This window comes from Pithys albifrons, chromosome 25 (assembly GCF_047495875.1).
Source record: "Pithys albifrons albifrons isolate INPA30051 chromosome 25, PitAlb_v1, whole genome shotgun sequence".
In the NCBI taxonomy this organism is placed as follows: Eukaryota; Metazoa; Chordata; class Aves; order Passeriformes; family Thamnophilidae; genus Pithys; species Pithys albifrons.
This window is the reverse complement of record NC_092482.1, coordinates 4,926,897-4,938,318: the sequence shown is the minus strand read 5'-3', so window position 1 is coordinate 4,938,318 and position 11,422 is coordinate 4,926,897. Positions and strand designations below refer to the sequence as shown.

The window sequence follows — 11,422 nt, the reverse complement described above, 5'->3', positions numbered from 1 at the left end:
TGCCTCGCGCCGACAGCTAACTTCCGGTTCGTCCCCTGATAGCCGCCATGTTGGGAGTGGCGCACGCCCTCCGCCGCGGCGGGGCGGGCTGCAGCGAGGCAGGGAAGTAGGGAGATGACGGAAGACACGTATAACAATGATGTTTCCTGCCAGGGGCGCGTCCGCCACCCTGCACTTCCCTTTCGGGGATTAATAACACCGAGAAACCGGCTTTGACCTTACCAAGATGGCGGAGCGGCCGCGCCAGCGCTGGTTGTAATTGCGCATGCGCCCCGTGCCCGAGCGCTCGGCCGTTGTTTGGCTGCGGTAGAGAGGAAGTGACGCCATCACGCCGGGCGCGCAGGGGCCGGGCAGGGGAAGGCAGTGGGCGCCATCTTTGTTGGGGCTCGATGCCGGCGGAGAAGATGGCGGTGGACGGGCCCGAGCAGGTGCGGCGGGACCGGGACGGGGACGGGGACGGGGACAAGGACAGGGACAGGGACAGGGGCTGGGAGGGGCTCAGGGCGCTCCGTGCGGCCCCAGGGCTCTGCTGCGGCCCGGTCTGCCCCGGCCATGGCCGCGCCGTGACTCGGCGGGTCTCGCCTCAGCCCCCGCCGTGAGGGCCGGGATGGGATGGGATGGGATGGGGATGGGATGGGATGGGGATGGGGTGGGATGGGATGGGATGGGATGGGGTGGGATGGGATGGGGATGGGGTGGGATGGGATAGGATGGGGATGGGATGGGGTGGGATGGGGATGGGATGGGATGGGGTGGGGATGGGATGGGGATGGGGTGGGATGGGATGGGATGGGATGGGATGGGCTGGGATGGGATGGGATGGGCTGAGGACCCACAGGGGACCGAGAGCTGGGGCTGCTCTGGGCACCGGGAAGCTGAGGGGGGAGGAAAGGGAAGGGTCCGGAGGGAAACTGGAGAGTGGGGACAGAGGATGGGCGGGAGGGAAAAGCGGAGCCGGGGCCCGGGCCGAGGGATCGGGAGGGGAATGGGGGACAGAGAGTGGAGAGGGAGGGAAAGAAGAGCCAGGAGGGACCAGAGGGGGAACTGGGGATCGGGGGGCAAAGGATGGAGGGGAAGGAAAAGGGGGTCCAGGAGGGGTGAAGGGGGAATTTGGGACCAAGGGACAGAGGGTGGAGAGCAGAGAAAAGAGGACCCAGAAAGGACTCGGGGGGGTAATTGAGGACCGGGAGCAGAGAATGAGGAGAAGGGAAAAAGGGATCCAGGACCTGTCCCGGAGGAGGAATTGGGACCCGAGGGGTAGAGAATGGAGGGGAAAGAAAAGGGGACCCAGGGAGGACTACGAGGGAAACTGGGGACCTGGAGCAGGAATGAGAAGGGAAAGGAGGACCCAGGACCTCTCCTGGAGTGGGAATTGGGACACACGGGACAAAGGATGGAGGAGAAGGAACACAGGATCCAAGAGGGACAGAGGATGGGGGAGAAGGAACACAGGATCCAAGAGGGACAGAGGATGGGGGAGAAGGAACACAGGATCCAAGAGGGACAGAGGATGGGGGAGAAGGAACACAGGATCCAAGAGGGACAGAGGATGGAGGAGAAGGAACACAGGATCCAAGAGGGACAGAGGATGGGGGAGAAGGAACACAGGATCCAAGAGGGACAGAGGATGGGGGAGAAGGAACACAGGATCCAAGAGGGACAGAGGATGGAGGAGAAGGAACACAGGATCCAAGAGGGACAGAGGATGGGGGAGAAGGAACACAGGATCCAAGAGGGACAGAGGATGGGGGAGGCAAAGGGAAATCCAGGACCTATTCCAGAGTGGGAACTGGGGACTGGGGTGGCAGCAGCGAGGCTGGCAGGGGGCACAGGTGGGTTTGTGCCCGTGCCAGCGAGTTCTGCTCTGCCCCAGATGGAGATGGACGATGGGAAGGGCGGGTCGGGGCTCCGGCAGTACTACCTGTCCAAGATCGAGGAGCTGCAGGTGAGCCCTGCTGGGTGGCCCTGTCCTCACACCTGTCCTGCCTGGGGACACCAGGGCTGGGTGGCCCTGTCCCCACACCGCCCTGCCTGGGGACACCAGGGCTGGGTGGCCTTGTCCCCACACCTGTCCTGTCTGGGGACACCAGGGCTGGGTGTCCCTGTCCTCACACCTGTCCTGCCTGGGGACACCAGGGCTGGGTGGCCCTGTCCTCACACCTGTCCTGCCTGGGGACACCAGGGCTGAGTGGCCCTGTCCTCACACCTGCCCTGCCTGGGGACACCAGGGCTGGGTGGCCCTGTCCCCACACCTGCCTGGGGACACCAGGGCTGGGTGGCCCTGTCCCCACACCTGCCTGGGCACACCAGGGATGGGTGGCCCTGTCCCCTCACCTGCCCTGCCTGGGGACACCAGGGATGGGTGGCCCTGTCCCCACACCTGCCCTGCCTGGGGACACCAGGGATCGCTCGCCCTGTCCTGCCCTGCCTGGGGACACCAGGGCTGGGTGGCCCTGTCCCCACACCTGCCCTGCCTGGGGACACCAGGGATGGGTGGCCCTGTCCCCTCACCTGTCCCAGCCTGGGGACACCAGGGCTGGGTGACCCTGTCCCCACACACCGCCCTGCCTGGGGACACCAGGGCTGGCTCGCCCTGTCCCCACACAGCCCTGGCTGGGGACACCAGGGCTGGGTGGCCCTGTCCCCACACCTGGCTGGGGACACCAGGGATGGGTGGCCCTGTCCCCACACCTGCCCTGCCTGGGGACACCAGGGATGGGTGGCCCTGTCCCCTCACCTGTCCCAGCCTGGGGACACCAGGGCTGGGTGGCCCTGTCCCCACACCTGTCCTGCCTGGGGACACCAGGGCTGGGTGGCCCTGTCCCCACACCTGTCCCAGCCTGGGGACACCAGGGCTGGGTGGCCCTGTCCCCACACCTGCCTGGGGACACCAGGGCTGGGTGGCCCTGTCCCCACACCTGCCTGGGGACACCAGGGCTGGGTGGTCCTGTCACCACACACCGCCCTGCCTGGGCACACCAGGGATGGGTGGCCCTGTCCCCACACAGCCCTGCCTGGGGACACCAGGGCTGGGTGGCCCTGTCCCCACACAGCCCTGCCTGGGGACACCAGGGATGGGTGGCCCTGTCCCCACACCTGCCTGGGGACACCAGGGCTGGGTGGCCCTGTCCCCACACAGCCCTGCCTGGGGACACCAGGGCTGGGTGGCCCTGTCCCCACAGAACCCTGTCTGGGGACACCAGGGCTGGGTGGTCCTGTCCCCACACCTGCCCTGCCTGGGGACACCAGGGCTGGGTGGCCCTGTCCCCACACCTGTCCTGCCTGGGGACACCAGGGCTGGGTGGCCCTGTCCCCACACCTGCCTGGGGACACCAGGGCTGGGTGGCCCTGTCCCCACACCTGCCTGGGGACACCAGGGCTGGGTGGCCCTGTCCCCTCACCTGCCCTGCCTGGGGACACCAGGGATGGGTGGCCCTGTCCCCACACAGCCCTGCCTGGGGACACCAGGGCTGGGTGGCCCTGTCCCCACACCTGCCCTGCCTGGGCACACCAGGGTTGGGTGGCCCTGTCCCCACACCTGCCCTGGCCTGGGGACACCCACAGCACTCCCTGTGCTGCAGGTGCCCCTTTCTGGGGTGCAGGAGGATGCTCTGCCCCAGGGGGTGGCAGCACCAGGACCCACCCTGGGGGCTCTGGAGGGGCACGAGATGAGTCTGTGGTGTGGGCTGAGAGCCCTCTGGGTGAGGGGCTGCCACCCTGGAGGGGGGTTGGCTGTGTCCTGCTCCCATCCTGGTCCTGTCCCAGGTGACACAGGGCAGGGTGGGATTGGATATTGGGAAGGAATTCCTGGCTGGGAGGGTGGGCAGGCCCTGGCACAGGTTGGACTGAGAAGCTGTGGCTGCCCCAGCCCTGGGAGTGTCCAAGGCCAGGCTGGAGCACCCTGGTTTGATGGAAGATGTCCCTGCCCATTGCAGGGTGGTGGGATGAGATGACTTTTATAATCCCTTCCAAGCCAAACCATTCCATGAATCCATAACAGCCACAGTGCTGGTGCCCACGCTGGGTCTGGCTGAGCTTTGCCAGGACACCAAGGACTCAGCCAGGCTGGGTTTGGGTGAGCCTTGCCCAGGACACCAAGGACTCAGCCAGGCTGGGTTTGGGTGAGCCCTGACAGGACACCAAGGACTCAGCCAGGCTGGATCTGGGTGAGCCTTGCCCAGGACACCAAGGACTCAGCCAGGCTGGGTCTGGGTGAGCCCTGACAGGACACCAAGGACTCAGCCAGGCTGGGTTTGGGTGAGCCCTGACAGGACACCAAGGACTCAGCCACTCTCTGCCCCCACAGCTCATTGTGAACGAGAAGAGCCAGAACCTGCGGCGGCTGCAAGCGCAGAGGAACGAGCTGAATGCCAAGGGTATGGCCTGAACCTTCCTCCTCCTCCTCCTCCTCCTGCTCCCCTGGGGCTCTGGGCTGGGCTGGGGGCTCCTGTGCCCCCCGTGCTGCCCCTCTGCCCCTGCAGGGCTGTGGCTGGTGCTGAGCTGTCCCTCTCCACAGTGCGGCTGCTGCGGGAGGAGCTGCAGCTGCTGCAGGAACAGGGATCCTACGTGGGAGAGGTGGTGAGAGCCATGGACAAGAAGAAGGTGCTTGTGAAGGTACGAGGCTGAGCTGTCCTGAGGGTGATCAGGGCTGGGGAGGGGTCTGAGAGACCCTCCCTCTGTCCCCATGGGGTCAGAGCGAATGTCACTGGAGGGATGTGGCAGCTCTTTGGAGGAGCACCTTGGGATGGCTGTGCCTGGCCCAGGCCTTCCCCAGGCTGGGGAGAGGCAGGAGGAGCCACAAGGTGTTGGTTGAGCTCCTGGTCCCTTCCTCCTGCTCTGAGCCACTGGTGGGTATGGGGCATAAAACAGAGAACTTCCCAGAGAAATAACTCCTGGTGCCATCACTGCATTCCAGGTGCACCCAGAGGGGAAGTTCGTGGTGGACGTGGACAAGAACATCGACATTAATGACGTGAGTGTGGGAGGGGTCCTGCCTGGTGCCCCTGGGGCTGGCAGGGGCACTGATCCCCCTGCTGGGGCTGGCAGGGACACTGATCCCCCTCCCAGGATTGGCAGGGACACTGATCTGATCCCCCTGCTGGGGCTGGCAGGGACACTGATGCCCACCCCCAGGGTTGGCAGGGACACTGATCTGATCCCCTCCTGGAGCTGGCAGGAACACTGATGATCCTCTGGAGCTGCCAGGGACATTGATCACCCCCTGGACGTGGCAGGGACACTGATGCCCATCCCCAGGGTTAGCAGGGACACTGTTCCCCTCCTGGGGCTGGCAGGGACACTGATGCCCATCCCCAGGGTTAGCAGGGACACTGTTCCCCCCCTGGGGCTGGCAGGGACACTGATGCCCATCCCCAGGGTTAGCAGGGACACTGATGCCCACCCCCAGAGTTAGCAGGGCCACTGTTCGCCGCATGGGGCTGGCAGGGACACTGATGCCCATCCCCAGGGCTGGCAGGGACACTGATGCCCATCCCCAGGGTTAGCAGGGACACTGATGCCCATCCCCAGGGCTGGCAGGGACACTGTTCCCCTCCTGGGGGCTGGCAGGGACACTGATGCCCATCCCCAGGGCTGGCAGGGACACTGTTCCCCTCCTGGGGCTGGCAGGGACACTGATGCCCATCCCCCAGGGTTAGCAGGGACACTGTTCCCTTCCTGGGGCTGGCAGGGACACTGATGCCCATCCCCAGGGTTAGCAGGGACACTGTTTCCCCCTCTGGGGCTGGCAGGGACACTGATGCCCATCCCCAGGGTTAGCAGGGACACTGTTCCCTTCCTGGGGCTGGCAGGGACACTGATGCCCATCCCCAGGGTTAGCAGGGACACTGATCACCCCTGGACGTGGCAGGGACACTGATGCCCACCCCCAGGGTTAGCGGGGACACTGTTCCTTTCCTGGGGCTGGCAGGGACACTGTTCCCCCCCCAGAGTTAGCAGGGACACTGTTCCCCCCCTGGGGCTGGCAGGGACACTGATGCCCATCCCCAGGGCTGGCAGGGACACTGATGCCCATTCCCAGGGTTAGCAGGGACACTGTTCCCCCCCTGGGGCTGGCAGGGACACTGATGCCCACCCCCAGGGCTGGCAGGGACACTGTTCCCCCCCCGGGGCTGGCAGGGACACTGTTCCCCCCCGTGTCCCCACAGGTGACACCGAACTGCCGCGTGGCCCTGCGGAACGACAGCTACACCCTGCACAAGATCCTGCCCAACAAGGTGGACCCGCTCGTGTCCCTGATGATGGTGGAGAAGGTCCCAGATTCCACATATGAGATGATCGGGGGCCTGGACAAGCAGATCAAGGAGATCAAGGAAGTGATTGAGCTGCCTGTGAAGCACCCGGAGCTCTTCGAGGCGCTGGGGATCGCCCAGCCCAAGGCAAGCACTGCTGGGGGGGTGGCCTGGGGGTGTTCCCGTGTCCCCAGCAGGGTCTGATGTGTCTGTGTGACTGTTTCAGGGGGTGCTGCTCTACGGCCCCCCCGGCACAGGCAAGACCTTGCTGGCCAGGGCCGTGGCCCATCACACCGACTGCACCTTCATCCGCGTGTCGGGCTCGGAGCTGGTGCAGAAGTTCATCGGGGAAGGTAACGGGGCACAGGGGGAGGCGGCTCTGGGGGGGCTGGGTGACCTCGGGGCTGTCCCCTGGGGTGGTCCCGGTGCCAGGCTCAGCCCTGTGCCCCCGCAGGTGCCCGCATGGTGCGGGAGCTGTTCGTGATGGCGCGGGAACACGCGCCCTCCATCATCTTCATGGACGAGATCGACTCCATCGGCTCCTCCCGCCTGGAGGGCGGCTCGGGCGGGGACAGCGAGGTGCAGCGCACCATGCTGGAGCTCCTCAACCAGCTCGATGGCTTCGAGGCCACCAAGAACATCAAGGTAGGGGTGCCAGCCCTGCCTGGGGACGGGGCCGTGTCGTGCCAGCCCCACAGTGGTGACACTTGTCACCGTGCAGGTGATCATGGCCACGAACCGCATCGACATCCTGGACTCGGCTCTGCTGCGCCCCGGCCGCATCGACAGGAAGATTGAGTTCCCCCCTCCCAATGAGGAGGTAAGTGGGTGGCCCTGGTCCCTGCTGTCCCCCTCCTCCCCCTGGGAGCTGTGCCAGTGGCTCCACCTTCCCTGTGCCAATGCTCCAGGCCCGCCTGGACATCCTCAAGATCCACTCCCGGAAAATGAACCTGACGCGGGGCATCAACCTGCGGAAGATCGCGGAGCTGATGCCGGGGGCGTCGGGCGCGGAGGTGAAGGTGAGCTGGGGACACTGGGGGACACTGGGGGGCACTGGGGGCGGCACTGGGGGCGGTGGGTGACGTGCCTGTCCCCCCAGGGCGTGTGCACAGAAGCAGGAATGTACGCGCTGAGGGAGAGGCGGGTGCACGTCACGCAGGAGGACTTTGAAATGGCTGTGGCCAAGGTAAGTGCCAGGTGGGAGGTGGAAAGGGAGGGGGCCAGGGGTTTGGGGGCACAAAGTGTCCTGGGCACTGTCAGCCAGCACATGGGAGCTGCAGGGCTTGGAGGGGGTCGGTCCTGGGGACAAAGAGCAGCGTTAAGGGGGTTGATCCTGTGTCAGTGACATGGAAGAGGCTGTTGGGGCACAGTGACATGGAGAGGCTGCTGTGCTTTCCTGGCGCAGGGCCGAGCTTTGGTGGTGGGGATGTTTTGGGGCATTGTTAGCACCCAATTTGAGGGGTGGGTGCTGGAGCCAACCCTTTCCCCCTCCCCACGCAGGTGATGCAGAAGGACAGTGAGAAGAACATGTCCATCAAGAAGCTGTGGAAGTAACGGTGAGGCTGCTGTCACTCTAAAGTGCCACTCAGGCCAGGGCTGGAGGCTGATCTGGGGACAGGGTCACGACTCCACACAGATTCCCCAGAGCTGCAGGACTCAACACACCCCCACAGAGCTGCTGCTAACTGGTTTTATTAGAAAATATCCAAAATAGACAAAAAAAAAGGTTACACAAGAGGCAGAGCAGGCACCCCTGAGCCTGGGAACACCCTGGGAATATGTAAACGCCCCCTCCCCTCGGGAGCCTGCGGGTGGGGGGGCCAAGGCACTTGGGGGAGCTGCCAGGTGCTGGCACTGTCCCTGTGGTCCCCTCCCTCCCCACTGTCTCTAGTTTTGGTGCCCTGGTGCCCCCATTGCCCGCAGGCTCCTGGGGGCAGAGCTGCCCCCTCTGCCCCCTCAAGATGAGTCACTAATTATGTAAAACAGGGGGAGGGGGGGGAGAAATGAATCGATTGTCAAACACTTAACCTAAACCCTTGGTTCCGTGTCACACCCTGAGCCCCTGCAGAGCCCAGGCCGTGAGTGCAGGAAGAGGAACTCAATATATTAATCAAATACAAACCCACTGTACAAAACGCTTCCATTTTTTTTTGTTTGTTTGCTTTTTTTTTATATAAAACCTGTTCACAAAAATAGTGCAAAACGCCGGGCACCAGCGGGGCCGGGGGCGGGGCTGGCGTTTGGAATGACAAACTTTGGTTGAAGAGGGGCAGGGCTGGGCCCGCTGGGCTCGGGGAGGGGTGGCAGCACCTCCCCCTGGGCACAGGCAGCTCCTCCCAGCTTTGGAGGTTTCTGGGGAGCAGCGGGAGGGCCGCGGGGGCTCTAAGGGAGGGGCACGATGCAAAGCAGGAGGGTGCGTTACTGCGGGGCTTTGGGGGGAGCAGGGACCCCCTCTGTGCTCTGCCGGGGCCAGAACTGCCCAGCCCCGCGGAGCGCAGGGGTGGGAGCGGATCCCAGTCCCTGCAGGCACGTCGGGTTTGTGCAAGTGCTGTTTGATTCCAGTAAGTACCGTCAGGCTCAGGCAGCAGCGAGGGAGGAGGAGCTCCCCAGCCCCCGCCCGCCCTTTAGGTGAGGCGGATCCCGAGCACTTGTTCCAGTTCCTGCCGGCGCTGCTGGACCTAGAAACACATAATCCTAGAATGGATTGGGTTGGAAAAGACCTCCGAGATCATCAAGTCCAACCCTTGGTCCAACTCCAGTCCCTTTACCAGATCATGGCACTCAGTGCCACGGCCAAGCTCAGCTGAAAAACCTCCAGGGATGGGGAATCCACCCCCTCTCTGGGCAGCCCATTCCAATCCCTGAGCACTCTCTCTGCAAAGAATTTCTTTCTGCTCTCCAACTTCAATTTCCCCTGGCACAGCTTGAGCCCATCGTGCCCCCTTGTCCTATTGCTGAGTGCCTGGGAGAAGAGACCAACCCCCACCTGGCCAGAACTTCCCTTCAGGCAGTTCCAGACAGTGCTGAGGTCACCTCTGAGCCTCCTCTTCTCCAGGCTGAACACCCCCAGCTCCCTCAGCCTCTCCCCACAGCACTTGTGCTCCAGTCCCTTCTCCAGCCTCGTTGCTCTTCTCAGTTGGGTTGGAAGAGACCTCTGATGATCAAACCCAACCCTTGATCCAACCCCACTGGGATCACTCTGGCACTCTGTGCCCTGGGCTGGTGACCACAGTGGGGTTGGATCAAGACATGGTGGATTCTCTGTCCCTGGAGGTGTTTCAGAGGACACTCAGAGCCACATCCAGTCCCTTCTCCAGCCTCGTTGCTCTTCTCTGGCCCCGCTCCAGCCCCTCAATCTCTTTCCTCAACTGAGGGGCCCAGAACTGAACACAACACTCAAGGTGTGGCCTCCCCAAGGCAGAGTCCAGGGGAAGGGTCACTGCTCTGGGCCTGCTGGCCACGCTAGTTTGGATCCAGGCCAGGATCCCCTTGGCCTTCTTGGCCACCTGGGCACACTGGTGGCTCCTGTTGAGCTTCCTGTCCCTCAGTCCCCCCAGGTCCCTCTGCCTGGCTGCTCTCCAGCCACTCTGTGCCCAACCTGGCAGAGACCAGGGTGGTCAGAGGGACCCCTCAGTGCCATCGCAACCCATTCCACACCCCCTGGCATGGCCCAGAGCCCACCTTGGCAAAGATGTGTCTGCCCACAGCCTCCTGTGCCCAGGGCTGCTGGTAGAACTCGGCTCTCCGCTCCTCCTCGGGGTTCCCGATCACATCCGTGATGATCTGAGCAACACACAGGGTGGGGCACAGGCAGTGAGCACCGGGGGGGCCCAAACCTCCTCCCAGCCCAGGGGTTGAGAATTATGGAATGGCTAAGATTGGAAAAGCCCTTAAGATCAAGTCCAACCATCAACCCATCACTAAGCCACGTCCCCAGCAGCCACATCCATGTTTTTGAACACTTCCAGGGATGGTGACTCCACCACCACACGGGGCAGCCTGGGCCAGGACTGCACAATGTTTTCCATGAAATCTTTCCTAATATCCAACCTAAACCTCCCTGGGCAACACCTCTCCTTTACCTTGAGGTCCCTCCTCTGGGATTTGATCCATTCCTGGATGAAATCCTGTGGGTTGTTGCTGAAGCTCAGCATGAAATCCCTCTGTGTCTTCAGCTGGTTGATGGATTCGATGGTCTCATGAATCTGGGGAGAGGAGAGGAGTGAGAGGGAGCTCTGCCCTGCCCCAAACAGGACATCACCACACTTTTCCCCAGCTCCTCGGGGCTGTGCCCTGGCAGGAGCCCCCCACCTTGGCATCCAGGGAGGCAATTTCCTGCTGGTTGGTGGTGGAAGCCAGGAAGTTGCTCATCTGAGCCTTCAGGGGATCGTCCACCTCCACGTCGATGTCGTAGCAGGCCGTCTTCTTCTGGTCATTGGGGTCCACGCTGGGAGGAACCCACAGTGTTTGGGGGGACACTTCCTCAGCCCACACCCTGCTGGGGGTGGATCAAGCCCCCCACTGCCCCAGGGAACCCCCAGATTTGTCTGGCTGATTCTTCCCCTCCCAGGGGACTTGTGCTCACCAGTCCTTTGGGCTGGAGACCTCAGAGCCTCCTGCCCCTCCACTCGATGGAGCCTGAAGACACTGCCTGGCCCCCTCTGAGCCCAGAGAGTCCCCATTCCCAGGGACACTGCCTGGCCCCCTCTGAGCCCAGAGAGTCCCCATTCCCAGGGACACTGCCTGGCCCCCTCTGAGCCCAGAGAGCCCCCATTCCCAGGGACACTGCCTGGCCCACTCTGAGCCCAGAGAGTCCCCATTCCCAGGGACACTGCCTGGCCCCCTCTGAGCCCAGAGAGTCCCCATTCCCAGGGACACTGCCTGGCCCCCTCTGAGCCCAGAGAGTCCCCATTCCCAGGGACACTGCCTGGCCCCCTCTGAGCCCAGAGAGTCCCCATTCCCAGGGACACTGCCTGGCCCACTCCCCACCCCATGGAGCCTCCCCTATTCCTGGGGACACTGCCCACCCCATGGAGCCTTCCATTCCCAGGGACACTGCCCATGCCACTGGCCACCCCATAGAGCCTTCCATTCTCAGGGACACTGCCCATCCCACTGCCCACCCTCCCATTCCCAGGGACACTGCCCATCCCACTGCCCACCCCATGGAG

The 11,422-nt window shown here is 63.7% G+C and overlaps 2 protein-coding genes across 2 annotated transcripts in view; one reads left to right on the top strand and one right to left on the bottom strand.

Moving 5' to 3' along the window:
• The first annotated feature begins 344 nt into the window (after positions 1-344).
• On the top strand, positions 345-8,388 carry PSMC5 (proteasome 26S subunit, ATPase 5). Its single transcript, XM_071577679.1, has 12 exons — positions 345-428; positions 1,874-1,945; positions 4,307-4,376; positions 4,517-4,614; positions 4,916-4,972; positions 6,168-6,398; positions 6,478-6,604; positions 6,706-6,896; positions 6,973-7,071; positions 7,160-7,270; positions 7,351-7,437; positions 7,752-8,388. Exons 1-12 carry the CDS (start codon positions 390-392, stop codon positions 7,803-7,805), a joined length of 1,236 nt encoding a protein of 411 aa, XP_071433780.1. The 5' UTR covers positions 345-389; the 3' UTR covers positions 7,806-8,388.
• Positions 7,928-11,422, bottom strand: part of SMARCD2 (SWI/SNF related BAF chromatin remodeling complex subunit D2) — a 20,478-nt gene continuing 16,983 nt past the window's right edge. The window contains exons 10-13 of the mRNA XM_071577678.1: positions 10,563-10,698; positions 10,334-10,456; positions 9,933-10,034; positions 7,928-8,929 (exon numbers count right to left, since the gene is read on the bottom strand). Of these exons, the coding sequence (XP_071433779.1) occupies positions 8,876-8,929; positions 9,933-10,034; positions 10,334-10,456; positions 10,563-10,698 (415 nt within the window). The 3' untranslated portion in view covers positions 7,928-8,875. The remainder of the gene's footprint in view (positions 8,930-9,932; positions 10,035-10,333; positions 10,457-10,562; positions 10,699-11,422) is intronic.